The sequence below is a fragment of the Grammomys surdaster genome, unplaced genomic scaffold, assembly GCF_004785775.1.
Source record: "Grammomys surdaster isolate TR1022 unplaced genomic scaffold, NIH_TR_1.0 371, whole genome shotgun sequence".
Lineage (NCBI taxonomy): Eukaryota > Metazoa > Chordata > Mammalia > Rodentia > Muridae > Grammomys > Grammomys surdaster.
Genome location: NW_021604790.1, coordinates 4,732,490 through 4,745,023, shown reverse-complemented (window position 1 = coordinate 4,745,023; position 12,534 = coordinate 4,732,490). Strand labels below are relative to the sequence as shown.

Below are 12,534 nucleotides of genomic sequence, written 5' to 3'. Positions count from 1 at the left end.
CTTAGTCATCAGGGAAATGCAGTTCAAAAGGACTCTGAGATTCCACCTTATACCAATCAGAATGGCTAAGATCAAAAACTCAAGTGGCATCACATGTGGGCTAAAATGTGGAGTATGGAGAATATTCTTCCATTGCTGGTAGGAATGCAAACTTGTACAACCACTTTGGAAATCAATTTGGCAGTATCTCAGAAAATTGGGAATAGTTCTACCCAAAGACCCAGCTATACCACTCCTGGGCATATACCCAAAAGATGCACCATTATACCACAGGGACACTTGCTCAACTATGTTCATAGAAGCTTCATTTGTAACAGCCAGAAACTAGAAGCAACTTAGATGTCCCTCAACTGAAGAATGGATGAAGAAAATGTGGCTCACTTACACAAAGGGATACTACTCAGCTATTAAAAACAAGCACATCAAGAAATTTGCAGGTAAGCGGATAGAAGTAGAAAATATCAGCCTGAGTGAGGTCACCTAGGCCCAGAAAGACATGCATGGTATGTACTCATGCACATTAGCCATAAAGAATAGGATAACCGTGCTATAATCCATAGATCCAAAGAAACTAAGTAATAAGGAGGGCCCAAGGAAGGATGCATGAATCTCACTCTGAAGGGAAAACAAAATAGTCATCAGAGGTAGGTGGGGAGAGAAAACTGGGTGGGAGAGAGGGCAAGGAGGGGAATGAGGATAGCAATCAGGTGTGGGGAGAGAAGAAGCAAGAGAAGGCTGAGTGAGAATGGAAATTGGTGGGGGCATCTCTAGGACTAGCTGGAGACCTGGGACAGGGAGGCTCTGGGGAGTCTATGGAGGTGCTAAGATTCCTACCAGCAGAGGGATATGGAGACTGAAGTTGCCACCTCTTGTAGCCAGGCAGGATTTCCAGGGGAGGAAGAGGGACATCAATGCACTCACAAAACCTTCAACCCAAAATTTGTCCTGCCTAGAAGATACACAGGGATAAGATGGAGCAGAGATTGGGGGAATGGATAACCATTGACTGCCTCAATTTGAGACCCACTGCATGTGGAAAATGATACTCTGCTATGCTTGCAGACAGGAATCTAGCATAACTGTCTCCAGAGAGGCTTCATCCAAGCAGCAGATGGAAACAGAAACAGACCCACAGCCAAATATCAAGTGGAGCTGGGGAGTCTTATGAAAGAGTTGGGGATAGAAAAGAGCAAGATGGAGGGGTTAAGGATACCACGAGAAGACCTACAGGGCCAACTACCCTGGGCCCATGGGGGCTCACGGAGACTGAACCACCAACCAAAAGGGCTCATGGGACACATAGAGAATGAACTACCAACCAAAGATCATAGGGGCTAGACCTAGCCCCCTACACATTTGGATCAGATGTGCAGTAGGTCTTCATGTAGGTCCCCTAACAATTGGAGCAGGGTACATCTCTGACTCTGCTACCTGTTACTGGAGCCCCTTCCCCTAACTTGAGTGCAGGGTTGGGCCTCAGTAGGAGAGGAAGCACTTAGTCTTGCTGAAATTGGATGCCTCAAGGTGGGATGGTACCTAAGGGGAGCTTCTCCTTTTCTTAGGAGAAGGGGAGGAAGTATTGGGAGGAGGAATTTGTAAGGGCAGAATGGGGAGGAGAGGAGGGAGGGGGCATGATGCCGTTGTAAAGTGAATACTCAAATTAATTAATGAAAATAAATAAATTCTAAGGAAAACTCACGTTCAGATTTTAGAGTTCTCAAGATATCTGTGAACTTGTTCACAAATTCGTCAACAGTAATTTTGCCTTCTTCTGTAATGTAAAGAAAAATTTAACTGAGGAAATGTTTCTAAGTACATTAGAATTCAAGACAGCACTCAAATCAACACTTTCTTCTCTCTTGTTGCTTACATTATCAGAAATGTATAATTATATTTCTTTTCAAATATTTATTGATTTTACCATATTCATGATAATATATGCTACCAAAATAGCATCATTAAAAAAAATTATGAGATCAATCTTGTCTTTTTCCATTTACTTTCTACAATTTGATAAAAGAGGTCTTTCTTGTTAGAAGAATATCTGATCACTTCCATAAATAAAACCCTTCAGTAGCTGCTTGCTTGCAAACCTGTGAAGTACCAATCCTGTTACAGGAAAACGAGAAGAGGCTATATACCAACATTAGTTATATAAGTGTGTTAATGTTTAAGTAAAAGACTAACAGACAGGATTCAGTGGCACACAAAAAAGTACACTACCCTTACTAAATATACATTCATTACGGATGATATAACCCTCACAAAATAAAACTGAATTTTAGAGGAGAGAAAAATCTTAGATACTATAATAATCTATAGTATACAAGCAGACATATAGCATATCTACGGTATTAAATTTTCAAGGAAGGTGGTAGTTAGAAACAAAACTGACCAGAAAATTGTCCTATAGGGCAATGATAATGGGCAATGTTTTTCTCTAAACAACTTTTAGAGAAAAAAATCACTGCTGTGGTAAGAAATGTGGTGACTTGAATAAAAGTGGCCCTATAGACCCATAGGGAATGTCACTGTCAGGAGGTATGGCCTTGTTGGAGTAGGTGCGGCTTTTTTGGAGGAAGTGTGTCACTGGAGGTTATGGGTTTTGAAGCCTCAGAAGCTCAACAGAGTTCACTTCCTGCTGCCTGTCAATCCAGATGTAGAACTCTCAGCTGCTTCTCTGGCACTATGTCTTGCCTGGACACTTCCATGCCTCCCACCATGAAGATAATGACTAAATCTCTGAACCTGTAAGCCAGGTTGGGACTGGCGGTGACATTCGTCCTCTGCCTGTAGAGAACAATCCATTTAATGTAGATAGATTAAAAGTACAAACCATCCTCTGGAACATGTTTTAATACTTCAGTCAGTATGGCTTTAGCTGAATGAAGGTCATTATTCGACAATAACGTCTTCAAGTCAGAGACGTCAATTCGATCCTTCTCGAGAACTTGGGGAGTGGCTAGCAGCAGCTGTGTGACTGTGGAAAGAGAGCAGGAGAGAATGTGTCAACAGCAGACATCATGCACCACCCACCACTTGACTCGGTTTGCATAAAACAATGGAACAGTTTATGAAACTTTGAATATCATTTTTAAAACAGGAGCTAAAAATTATTAAAACTTTAGTGCTAGACGCTTGTTCAAAGCACTGTCACTTTAACTACTGAATCTCACAATAATCTTTGACATGATCATTGTTAGTCTCATTTTTCAGATGAAGAAACTGAGGCTAGCAAAATTAAGAGACTTGCTGAAGAGTACATTGGTAGTTATGTGGTAAAAACGAGATTTAAGCTTGGGCAATACAGCTCCAAAACCAAAGCTTTTAACTACCATACCTTTTCAGGCAAGCTATCCCTTTTGCCATTTAATCCTTCATATGTGGTCTCTGAGGCCATCAAGGAGCTTTACAAATAACCTTTAAATCAACACTACACTGCATTGTCTAGCTTAAGGCTGTGTTGCTGGAACAAAATAGATGATGCAACAAAAGAGTTAACCTGATGGATTAAATGCAAGCTTGCCACTAATTTGTTCTAAGTTATCAAAAAATACTGCTCTTGTGAGACATAATTGCCAGACTTCAGCTGATAAAGGAAAATTCTTCGAGCTTTGGTCATGCTGACCACAACTGATAATGCATATACTCTGTGTGTGTGTGTGTGTGTGTGTGTGTGTGTGTGTGTGTGTATTAGACTAAGTTAGACTAAGTAGAAAGAGTGGCTGGCTGGATATGGGAAGGCAAACAACTCCAGCAATAGAATCATCTTCCACTTATTAACAACTACTAAATGCTAAGCATTTTAATAGATGTAGCCTTTACTACCCAGTTTGTAACCATGAATCTTGACTTTCAGCCTGACAGGGTTACAATCACCATGGAAACACATCTCTGGGTAGGTCGATGGGAGTGGGGGGAGGGGTTTCAGAAAGATTAAACTGAAAAGGTAAGACCCGTCCTGAATGTGGGCTGTGCCATCCCATAGGCTAGGGTCTCTAACTGAATAAAACGAAGAAAGCAAGCTGAGCACCAGCGCTCATTTCTCTCTGCTTCTTGGCTGTGAACTCAATGTGCCCAGCTGCCTCATGTGCCTCCTGCCATGCCTTCCCCACTGTGATGGACTGGATCTCAAATGACTACAGGCTAAAACAATCCCTTCTTTCCTCAAGCTGATTTTGTCTGGTATTTTGTCACAGCATTAAGAAAAGTAATAAATATACCAGACAGATAACCAAGAAGATAAAGGTAAAAGACAGATATTTAAAAGCACTTGAAGACTCAAAACTCAAAACTCTCATGTTTCCTGTCTTTGAATCTCATGGAAAATGAACATTGGCAAACTACAGGATAAATTATAGCAAGGAAAAAAAACAGATTCAGGAAACACATGAGTCACAGAATAGAAGTAAAGATTTAAGTCCCGAGACAAGAACTAGCTGAATAGCTGACAGAAGAGGACATTTCAAACCAGTGCATCTAAGGACATAAGCCTGGTATGTTAATACTTTTGTGAGACCTGGAAAAAATAAGAGATCTATAAGAAAATATGGAAGTTATAAAACAAGATGAGTTGAACATGGTAGTGAATGCTTGTAGTCCCAGGTACTGGGAAGGCTGGGGCAGGTTATAAAACAGGTTATATAACAGGTTATTAGTGACTAAAACCAATAAATTACATATTTTAAAGGACAAAGTATATGGCTATAAATTACTTATCAATTAAAAACACACATCTGTGAGCTAGAGATATGGCTCAGTGGTTAAGAGCACACAGTGCTCTTGCAAAGGATCCAAGCTCAGTTCCCATTACATATGTTGAAGGACTCACAACCACCTGTAATACCAGCTCCAGGGGACTCAATGTCTCTATCCTCAGTGGACGCCCACATGGCCATGCTTATCCACATGTGTGTACACACACACACACACACACACACTTAAGTCTTTACACATCTAATGTAAATTTTCATAGATTAGAAAGCAATTTTCTAGTCACTCTCTTGAACCAGAAGTGTTCACGTACCTACAGAATCTTTAAAGCTTGGAGTATCTTTCACTTTCATAAAGAAATCTTGTAAGTCCACATACATGTCATCTGGAAGGTCAAAATCAAACATATTTGACATTAAAAAAAAACCTTGTATTAATCAGTACATGAAGTTATTCTAATTCACGGCAACTATATAAAACTCATTTTGTTTACTTCTTTCAAAGTATAGAAACTATTTCAATAGAACTTCTAACAATTTTATATGATTTATTCAGTTAATATTAAATAACATTTTAGTTTCCTATATATGATATTTTAAATGTATTAATTACTTTAATCTTCACAAAATTACATGTTTGTGTATCATTAAATTACATGTTTGTGTATTACTAGTATGCCTAGTATTAAAAGACAAAAACAAAGAGAAGTTAACTTGTTCAAATGACAAGACCAGGAAGCCCTAGAGATAGTTACTTAAACTGGTTAAGTCTCATTGCAGGAGTGGCAGTGTTAACTATAGGCACACACACACACACACACACACACACACACTGATGAGTGACAGTGTTGACTAAAAGTAAATATGCATATAATATACATACACATAAAATTATATTCTTACAACATATAAGTCATGAAGTGATCAAGCACATATTACAAAAATCAATGGTGGTGGAAAATAAAGGGAAATATTGAGCCACTTGAAAAAAATTACTCAAAGAAAATCATTACACTCTTAAAATGCATTTTATCTGATTAAAAAATCAAAATGTGGCAAGCACTGTAAAACAATAGTTGATGTTGAATCTCCTCTAAAGAAAGATTCTATATCAAGATGGTATTGTCTACAATGTGTGATATTTTCCCATTCAGGCTTATAAGTAATGAATGGTAATTATCTAATAAGTATATATCATAACCAGAGGAGTATGAGCAGTTAGACATGCCAATAAATATGCAAATTAGTAGGACTGGCTCTCACTGATATCCACCTAAGCTTCCAATAGCATGACTCAATTTCTCATTTTAACCATATAGATAATATTTGTTTATTATATAATATATTACTATATAATGTTTTATATATTATATGATATTTATAAACATTCGTACATATAATATATATTACTTATTAATAATAGATATATGTATTATATTTCTATATATTTTTATTTATATATATTTCCCAGGAGTAGAAAAAAATAAAAACACTCTTATGAAATTTTTAAAATATTTTTTTAAATAATTTATTTATTTTTTCTCAAATCATAATTCATTCACACAGGGGTTATAAACACAGAAAGGCAGGATATGGGGAAGGGGATGACACTGGAGTGTGGCTGTTCAGGGGGAATACAGATATCTTTCAGAACCAGGTATCAGCTGGGTGAAGGTTCAGGGGACAGGTCACTATGACTCTGCCTATGACTCACTTGTCCTTATCTAAGTTGGTATTGTCTGTCAAGGCTACCTATTTACAAGGTCTATGACTACTCGGGCTGGTAAATTTCCACAAAAGCTGCCTGTTTACAATAGCTTATAGCCATCTGTTTCAAAACACTCTTTTTTTTTTTTTTTTTTTTTTTTTTTTTTATTGGATGATTTATTTACATTTCCTATGTTGTCCCCTTACCCCATCCCCCACCACCCCCTCGGAACCTCCAATACCCTCGCCCCTCCTCCTTCTTCTCTGTGGATGTAACCTCTATCTACACCCCCCCCACTCCCACCTCCCCACCCTCAAAATTCCCACCCCCTGGGGCATCCAGCCTTCATGAGGTCAAGGTTCTCTTCTTCCACCTATGCCCAGCAGGGCCCTCCACTTTTACATATTCAGCTGAAGCCCTGGATCCCCCCCTAAGTGCTCCCAGGCTGGTGGTTTAGACCCTGGGAGCTGTGGTTGGTTGGTATTGTTGCTCTCCTCATGGTGCCACAAACCCTTTCAGCTCCTTCAGTCTTCACTCTAACTCCTCCATTGAGAACCCCATGATCAGTTCAATGGCTAGTTGTGAGCATCTGCCTCTGAATATGTCTGACTCTTGAAGGCCTCTGAGGAGATATCCATATCAGGCTCTTATCAGCATGCACTTCCTGTCTTCCACATCAGCATCTACCTTTGGTGATTGCACATGGGATAGATACTCAGGTGGGGTGGTCTTGAGACGGCCCCTCCTTCAGTTTCTGTCCCTCACTTTGTCTCCATATTTGCTCCCTTGAGTATTTTGTTGCTCCTTCTAAGAAGGACCGAATCACTCTCACTTGGTCTTCCTTCTTTATGGGCTTCATGTGGCCTGTGAGTTGCATCTTGGGCATTTCAAGGTTCTAGGCTAATATCCAATAATCAGTGAGTGAATACCATGTGTCTTCTTTTGTGATTGGCTTACCTCACTCAGGATGATAATTTCTAGTTCCATCCATTTACCTAGGAACCTCTCGAATTCATTGTTTTTAATAGCTGAGTAATACTCCATTGTGTAAATATACCACATTTTTTGAATCCATTCCTCAGTTGAAGGACATCTGGGTTCTTTCCAGCTCCTGGCTATTATAAATAAGGCTGCTATGAACATAGTTGAGCATATGTCCTTGTTATATGTTCGAGAATCTTCTGGGTATATGCCTAGGAGTGGTATAGCTGGATCCTCGGGTAATGCTATGTCCAATTTTCTGAGGAACCGCCAGACTGATTTCCAAAGTGGTTGCACCATCTTGCAGTCCCACCAACAATGGAGGAGTGCTCCTCTTTCTCCACAACCTCGCCAGCATCTACTATCACCTGAGTTTTTAATCTTAGCCATTCTGACTGGTGTGAGATGGAATCTCAGGGTTGTTTTGATTTGCATTTCCCTGACGACTAAGGATGCTGAACATTTCTTTAGATGCTTCTCGGCCATTCGAGTTTCTTCCGTTGAAAATTCTTTGTTAAGCTCTATACCCCATTTTTTAATAGGGTAATTTGGTTGTCTGGAGTCTGATTTCTTGAGTTCTTTGTATATATTGGATATTAGCCCTCTATCAGATGAAGGATTGGTAAAGATCTTTTCCCAATTTGTTGGTTGTCGTTTTGTCCTATTGACAGTGTCCTTTGCCTTACAGAAACTTTGCAATTTTATGAAGTCCCATTTGTCAATTCTCGATCTTAGAGCATATGCCATTGGAGTTCTGTTCAGGAACTTTTCCCCTGTGCCCAAGTATTCGAGGCTTTTCCCCACCTTCTCTTCTATTAGTTTCAGTGTATCTGGTTTTATGTGGAGGTCCTTTATCCACATAGACTTGAGCTTTGTACAAGGGGATAAGAATGGATCAATTTTCATTCTTCTACATGTTGTCTTCCAGTTGAACCAGCACCATTTGTTGAAAATGCTGTCCTTTTTCCACTGGACAGTTTTAGCTCCTTTGTCAAAGATCAAGTGACCATAGGAGTGTGGGTTCATTTCTGGGTCTTCAGTTCTATTCCATTGATCTTCCTGCCTGTCTCTGTACCAATACCAGGTAGTTTTTATCACTATTGCTCTGTAGTACAGCTTGAGGTCAGGGATGGTAATTCCTCCAGAAGTTCTTTTATTGTTGAGAATAGTTTTCGCTATCCTGGGTTTTTTGTTATTCCATATGAATTTGAGAATTTCCTTTTCTAACTCTGTGAAGAATTGAGTTGGGATTTTAATGGGGATTGCATTGAATCTGTAGATTGCTTTTGGCAAGATGGCCATTTTTATTATATTAATCCTGCCAATCCATGAGCATGGGAGATCTTTCCATCTTCTGAGATCTTCTTCAATTTCTTTCTTCAGAGACTTGAAGTTCTTGTCATACAGGTCTTTCACTTGCTTGGTTAGATTCACACCAAGGTATTTTATATTATTTGCAACTATTGTGAAGGGTGTCATTTCCCTAATTTCTTTTTCAGTCTGTTTATCTTTCATGTAGAGGAAGGCTACTGATTTGTTTGAGTTGATTTTATAACCAGCCACTTTGCTGAAGTTGTTTATCAGGTTTAGGAGTTCTCTGGTGGAAGTTTGGGGGTCACTTAAGTATACTATCATATCATCTGCAAATAGCGATATTTTGACTTCTTCCTTTCCTATTTGTATCCCTTTGACTTCTTTTTGCTGTCTAATTGCTCTGGCTAAGACTTCCAGTACTATATTGAATAGGTAGGGGGAGAGTGGGCAACCTTGTCTAGTCCCTGATCTTAGTGGGATTGCTTCAAGTTTCTCTCCATTTAGCTTGATGTTGGCTACTGGTTTGCTGTAAATTGCTTTTACTATGTTTAGGTAGGGGCCTTGAATTCCTGATCTTTCCAAGACTTTTATCATGAAGGGATGTTGAATTTTGTCAAATGCTTTCTCAGCATCTAGTGAGATGATCATGTGGTTTTTTTCTTTAAGTTTGTTTATATAGTGGATTACATTGATGGATTTCCGAATATTGAACCATCCCTGCATTCCTGGGATAAAACCTACTTGATCATGATGGATGATTGTTTTGATGTGGTCTTGGATTCGGTTTGCTAGAATTTTATTGAGTAGTTTTGCATCGATGTTCATAAGGGAGATTGGTCTGAAGTTCTCTTTCTTTGTCGGGTCCTTGTGGGGTTTGGGTATGAGTGTAATTGTAGCTTCATAGAACGAATTGGGTAGTGTTCCTTCTGTCTCTATTTTGTGGAATAGTTTGAAGAGAATTGGTATTAGGTCTTCCTTGAAGGTCTGATAGAATTCAGCACTAAAACCATCTGGTCCTGGGCTTTTTTTAGTGGGGAGGCTTTTGATGACTGCTGCTATTTCCTGAGGGGTTATGGGACTATTTAGATGGTTTATCTGCTCCTGGTTTAACTTCGGTACCTGGTATCTGTCTAGGAAATTGTCCATTTCATCCAGGTTTTCCAGTTTTGTTGAGTATAGGCCTTTGTAGTAGGATCTGATGATTTTTTGAATTTCTTCAGTTTCTGTTGTTATGTCTCCCTTTTCAGTTCTGATTTTATTAATTTGGATACTGTCTCTGTGCCCTCTGGTTAATCTGGCTAAGGGTTTATCTATCTTGTTGATTTTCTCAAAGAACCAACTCCTGGTTTTATTGATATTTTGTATTGTTCTTTCTGTTTCTATTTGGTTGATTTCAGCCCTGAGTTTGATTATTTCCTGCCTTCTACTCCTCCTGGGTGTATTTGCTTCTTTTTGTTCTAGGGCTTTTAGTTGTGCAGTCAACTTGTTAGTGTGTGCTCTTTCCAGTTTCTTTTTGTAGGCACTTAGAGCTATGAGTTTTCCTCTTAGCACTGCCTTCATGGAGTCCCACAAGTTTTGGTATGATGTGTCCTCATTTTCATTGAATTCTAAAAAGTCTTTTATTTCTTTCTTTATTTCTTCCTTGACCAAGTCATCATTGAGTAGAGAGTTGTTCAGTTTCCATGTGTACGTGGGTTTTCCATTGTTTTTGTCATTATTAAAGACCAGTCTTAGTCCGTGGTGATCTGATAAGATGCAAGGGATTATTTCAATCTTTTTGTATCTGTAGAGGCTTGTTTTGTGACCAATTATATGGTCTATTTTGGAGAAGGTACCATGAGGTGCTGAGAAAAAGGTATATTCTTTTGTTTTAGGATGAAATGTTCTATAGATGTCTGTTAAGTCCATTTGGTTCATAACTTCTGTTAATTTCAAAGTGTCTCTGTTTAGTTTCTGTTTCCATGATCTGTCCATTGCTGACAATGGGGTGTTGAAATCCCCCACTATTATTGTGTGAGGTGTAATGTGTGTTTTGAGCTTTAGTAAAGTTTCTTTTATGTATGTAGGTGCCCTTGCATTTGGAGCATAGATGTTCAGAATTGAGAGTTCACCTTGGTAGATTTTTCCTTTGATGAGTATGAAGTGTCCTTCCTTATCTTTTTTGATTAATTTTGGATGAAAGTCGATTTTATTTGATATTAGAATGGCTACTCCAGCTTGTTTCTTGGGACCATTGGCTTGAAAAATTGTTTTCCACCCTTTTATTCTGAGGTAGTGTCTGTCTTTGTCACTGAGGTGCGTTTCTTGTATGCAGCAAAATTCTGGGTCTTGTTTGTGTATCCAGTCTGATAGTCTGCGTCTTTTTATTGGGGAATTGAGACCATTGATGTTAAGAGATATTAAGGAAAAATGATTGTTGCTTCCTGTTATTTTTTTTATTAGAGGTAAAGTTATGTTTGTATCTTTTTTGGGGGTTGTTGGAAGATTACTTACTTGCTTTTCCTAGGTTGTAGTTTCCCTCCTTGTGTTGGCATTTTCCATCAATTATCCTTTGAAGTGCTGGGTTTGTGGGAAGATATTGTGCAAATTTTGTTTTTTCATGGAATATCTTGGTTTCACCATCTATAGTGATTGAGAGTTTTGCTGGGTATAGTAATCTGGGCTGGCAATTGTGTTCTCTTAGTGTCTGTATGATGTCAGTCCAGGCTCTTCTGGCTTTTATAGTCTCTGGTGAGAAGTCTGGTGTAATTCTTATAGGTCTGCCTTTATATGTTACTTGACCTTTTTCCCTTACTGCTTTTAGTATTTTTTCTTTGTTTTGTGCATCTGATGTTTTGATTATTATGTGACGGGAGGTATTTCTTTTCTGGTCTAGTCTATTTGGTGTTCTGTAGGCTTCTTGTATGTTTATGGGCATCTTGTTCTTTAGGTTAGGGAAGTTTTCCTCAATAATTTTGTTGAAGATATTTACTGGCCCTTTAAGTTGAGAATCTTCATTCTCATCTATACCTATTATCCTTAGGTTTGGTCTTCTCATTGTGTCCTGGATTTCCTGGATGTTTTGAGTTAGGAGTTTTTTGCGTTTTGCATTTTCTTTGACAACTGTGTCAATATTTTCCACCGTATCTTCTGCATTTGAGATTCTCTCTTCTATCTCTTGTATTCGGTTGGTGATGCTTGCGTCTGTGACTCCTGATCTCTTTCTTAGGTTTTCTATCTCCATGGTTGTCTCCCTTTGAACTTTCTTTATTGTTTCTATTTCTAGTTTCAGGTCCTGAATGTTTTTGTTTAATTCCTTCTTTGTGTTTTCTTCCATTTCTTTAAGGGATTTCTGTGATTCCTCTTTAAGGGCTTCTATCTGTTTACTTGTACTCTCCTGTATTTCTTTAAGGGAGTTACTTAATTCCTTCTTATAATCCTCTATCATCATCATGAGAAGTGATTTTAATTCTGAATCCTGCTTTTCAGGTGTGATGGGGTGTTCAGGGCTTGCTATATTGGGAGAATTGGGCACTGATGATGCCAAGAAACTTTGGTTTCCGTTGCTTATGTTCTTGCGCTTGCCTTTCGCCATCTGGTTAACTCTAGTGGTACCTGCCCTCACTGTGTAAAACTGGAGTCTGTATTTCCAGTTATCTTGCTTATTGCAGAGCTCCTCAGAGTCCAGAGGTCTCTGTGGTCTTATGCTCCTAATCTCCTGGGTGGAATAACTCCTGGGACTCAGGCCACCTCTTGGATCTGGAAATCCTTCTGCTCTGAGTGCAGTGGGTCCTCGATGACTCAGGATTCAGTTTCAGCTGCTCTGAGTGCAGTGGCTCC

General features: G+C 38.9%; 1 protein-coding gene across 1 annotated transcript in view; it reads right to left on the bottom strand.

Annotated features, from left to right (window-relative positions):
• Positions 1-396: 396 nt before the first annotated feature.
• Efcab13 (EF-hand calcium binding domain 13) overlaps positions 397-12,534 on the bottom strand; it is a 61,589-nt gene continuing 49,451 nt past the window's right edge. The window contains exons 20-23 of the mRNA XM_028780561.1: positions 5,027-5,098; positions 2,837-2,980; positions 1,700-1,771; positions 397-404 (exon numbers count right to left, since the gene is read on the bottom strand). Coding sequence (XP_028636394.1) covers positions 397-404; positions 1,700-1,771; positions 2,837-2,980; positions 5,027-5,098 — 296 coding nt within the window. The remainder of the gene's footprint in view (positions 405-1,699; positions 1,772-2,836; positions 2,981-5,026; positions 5,099-12,534) is intronic.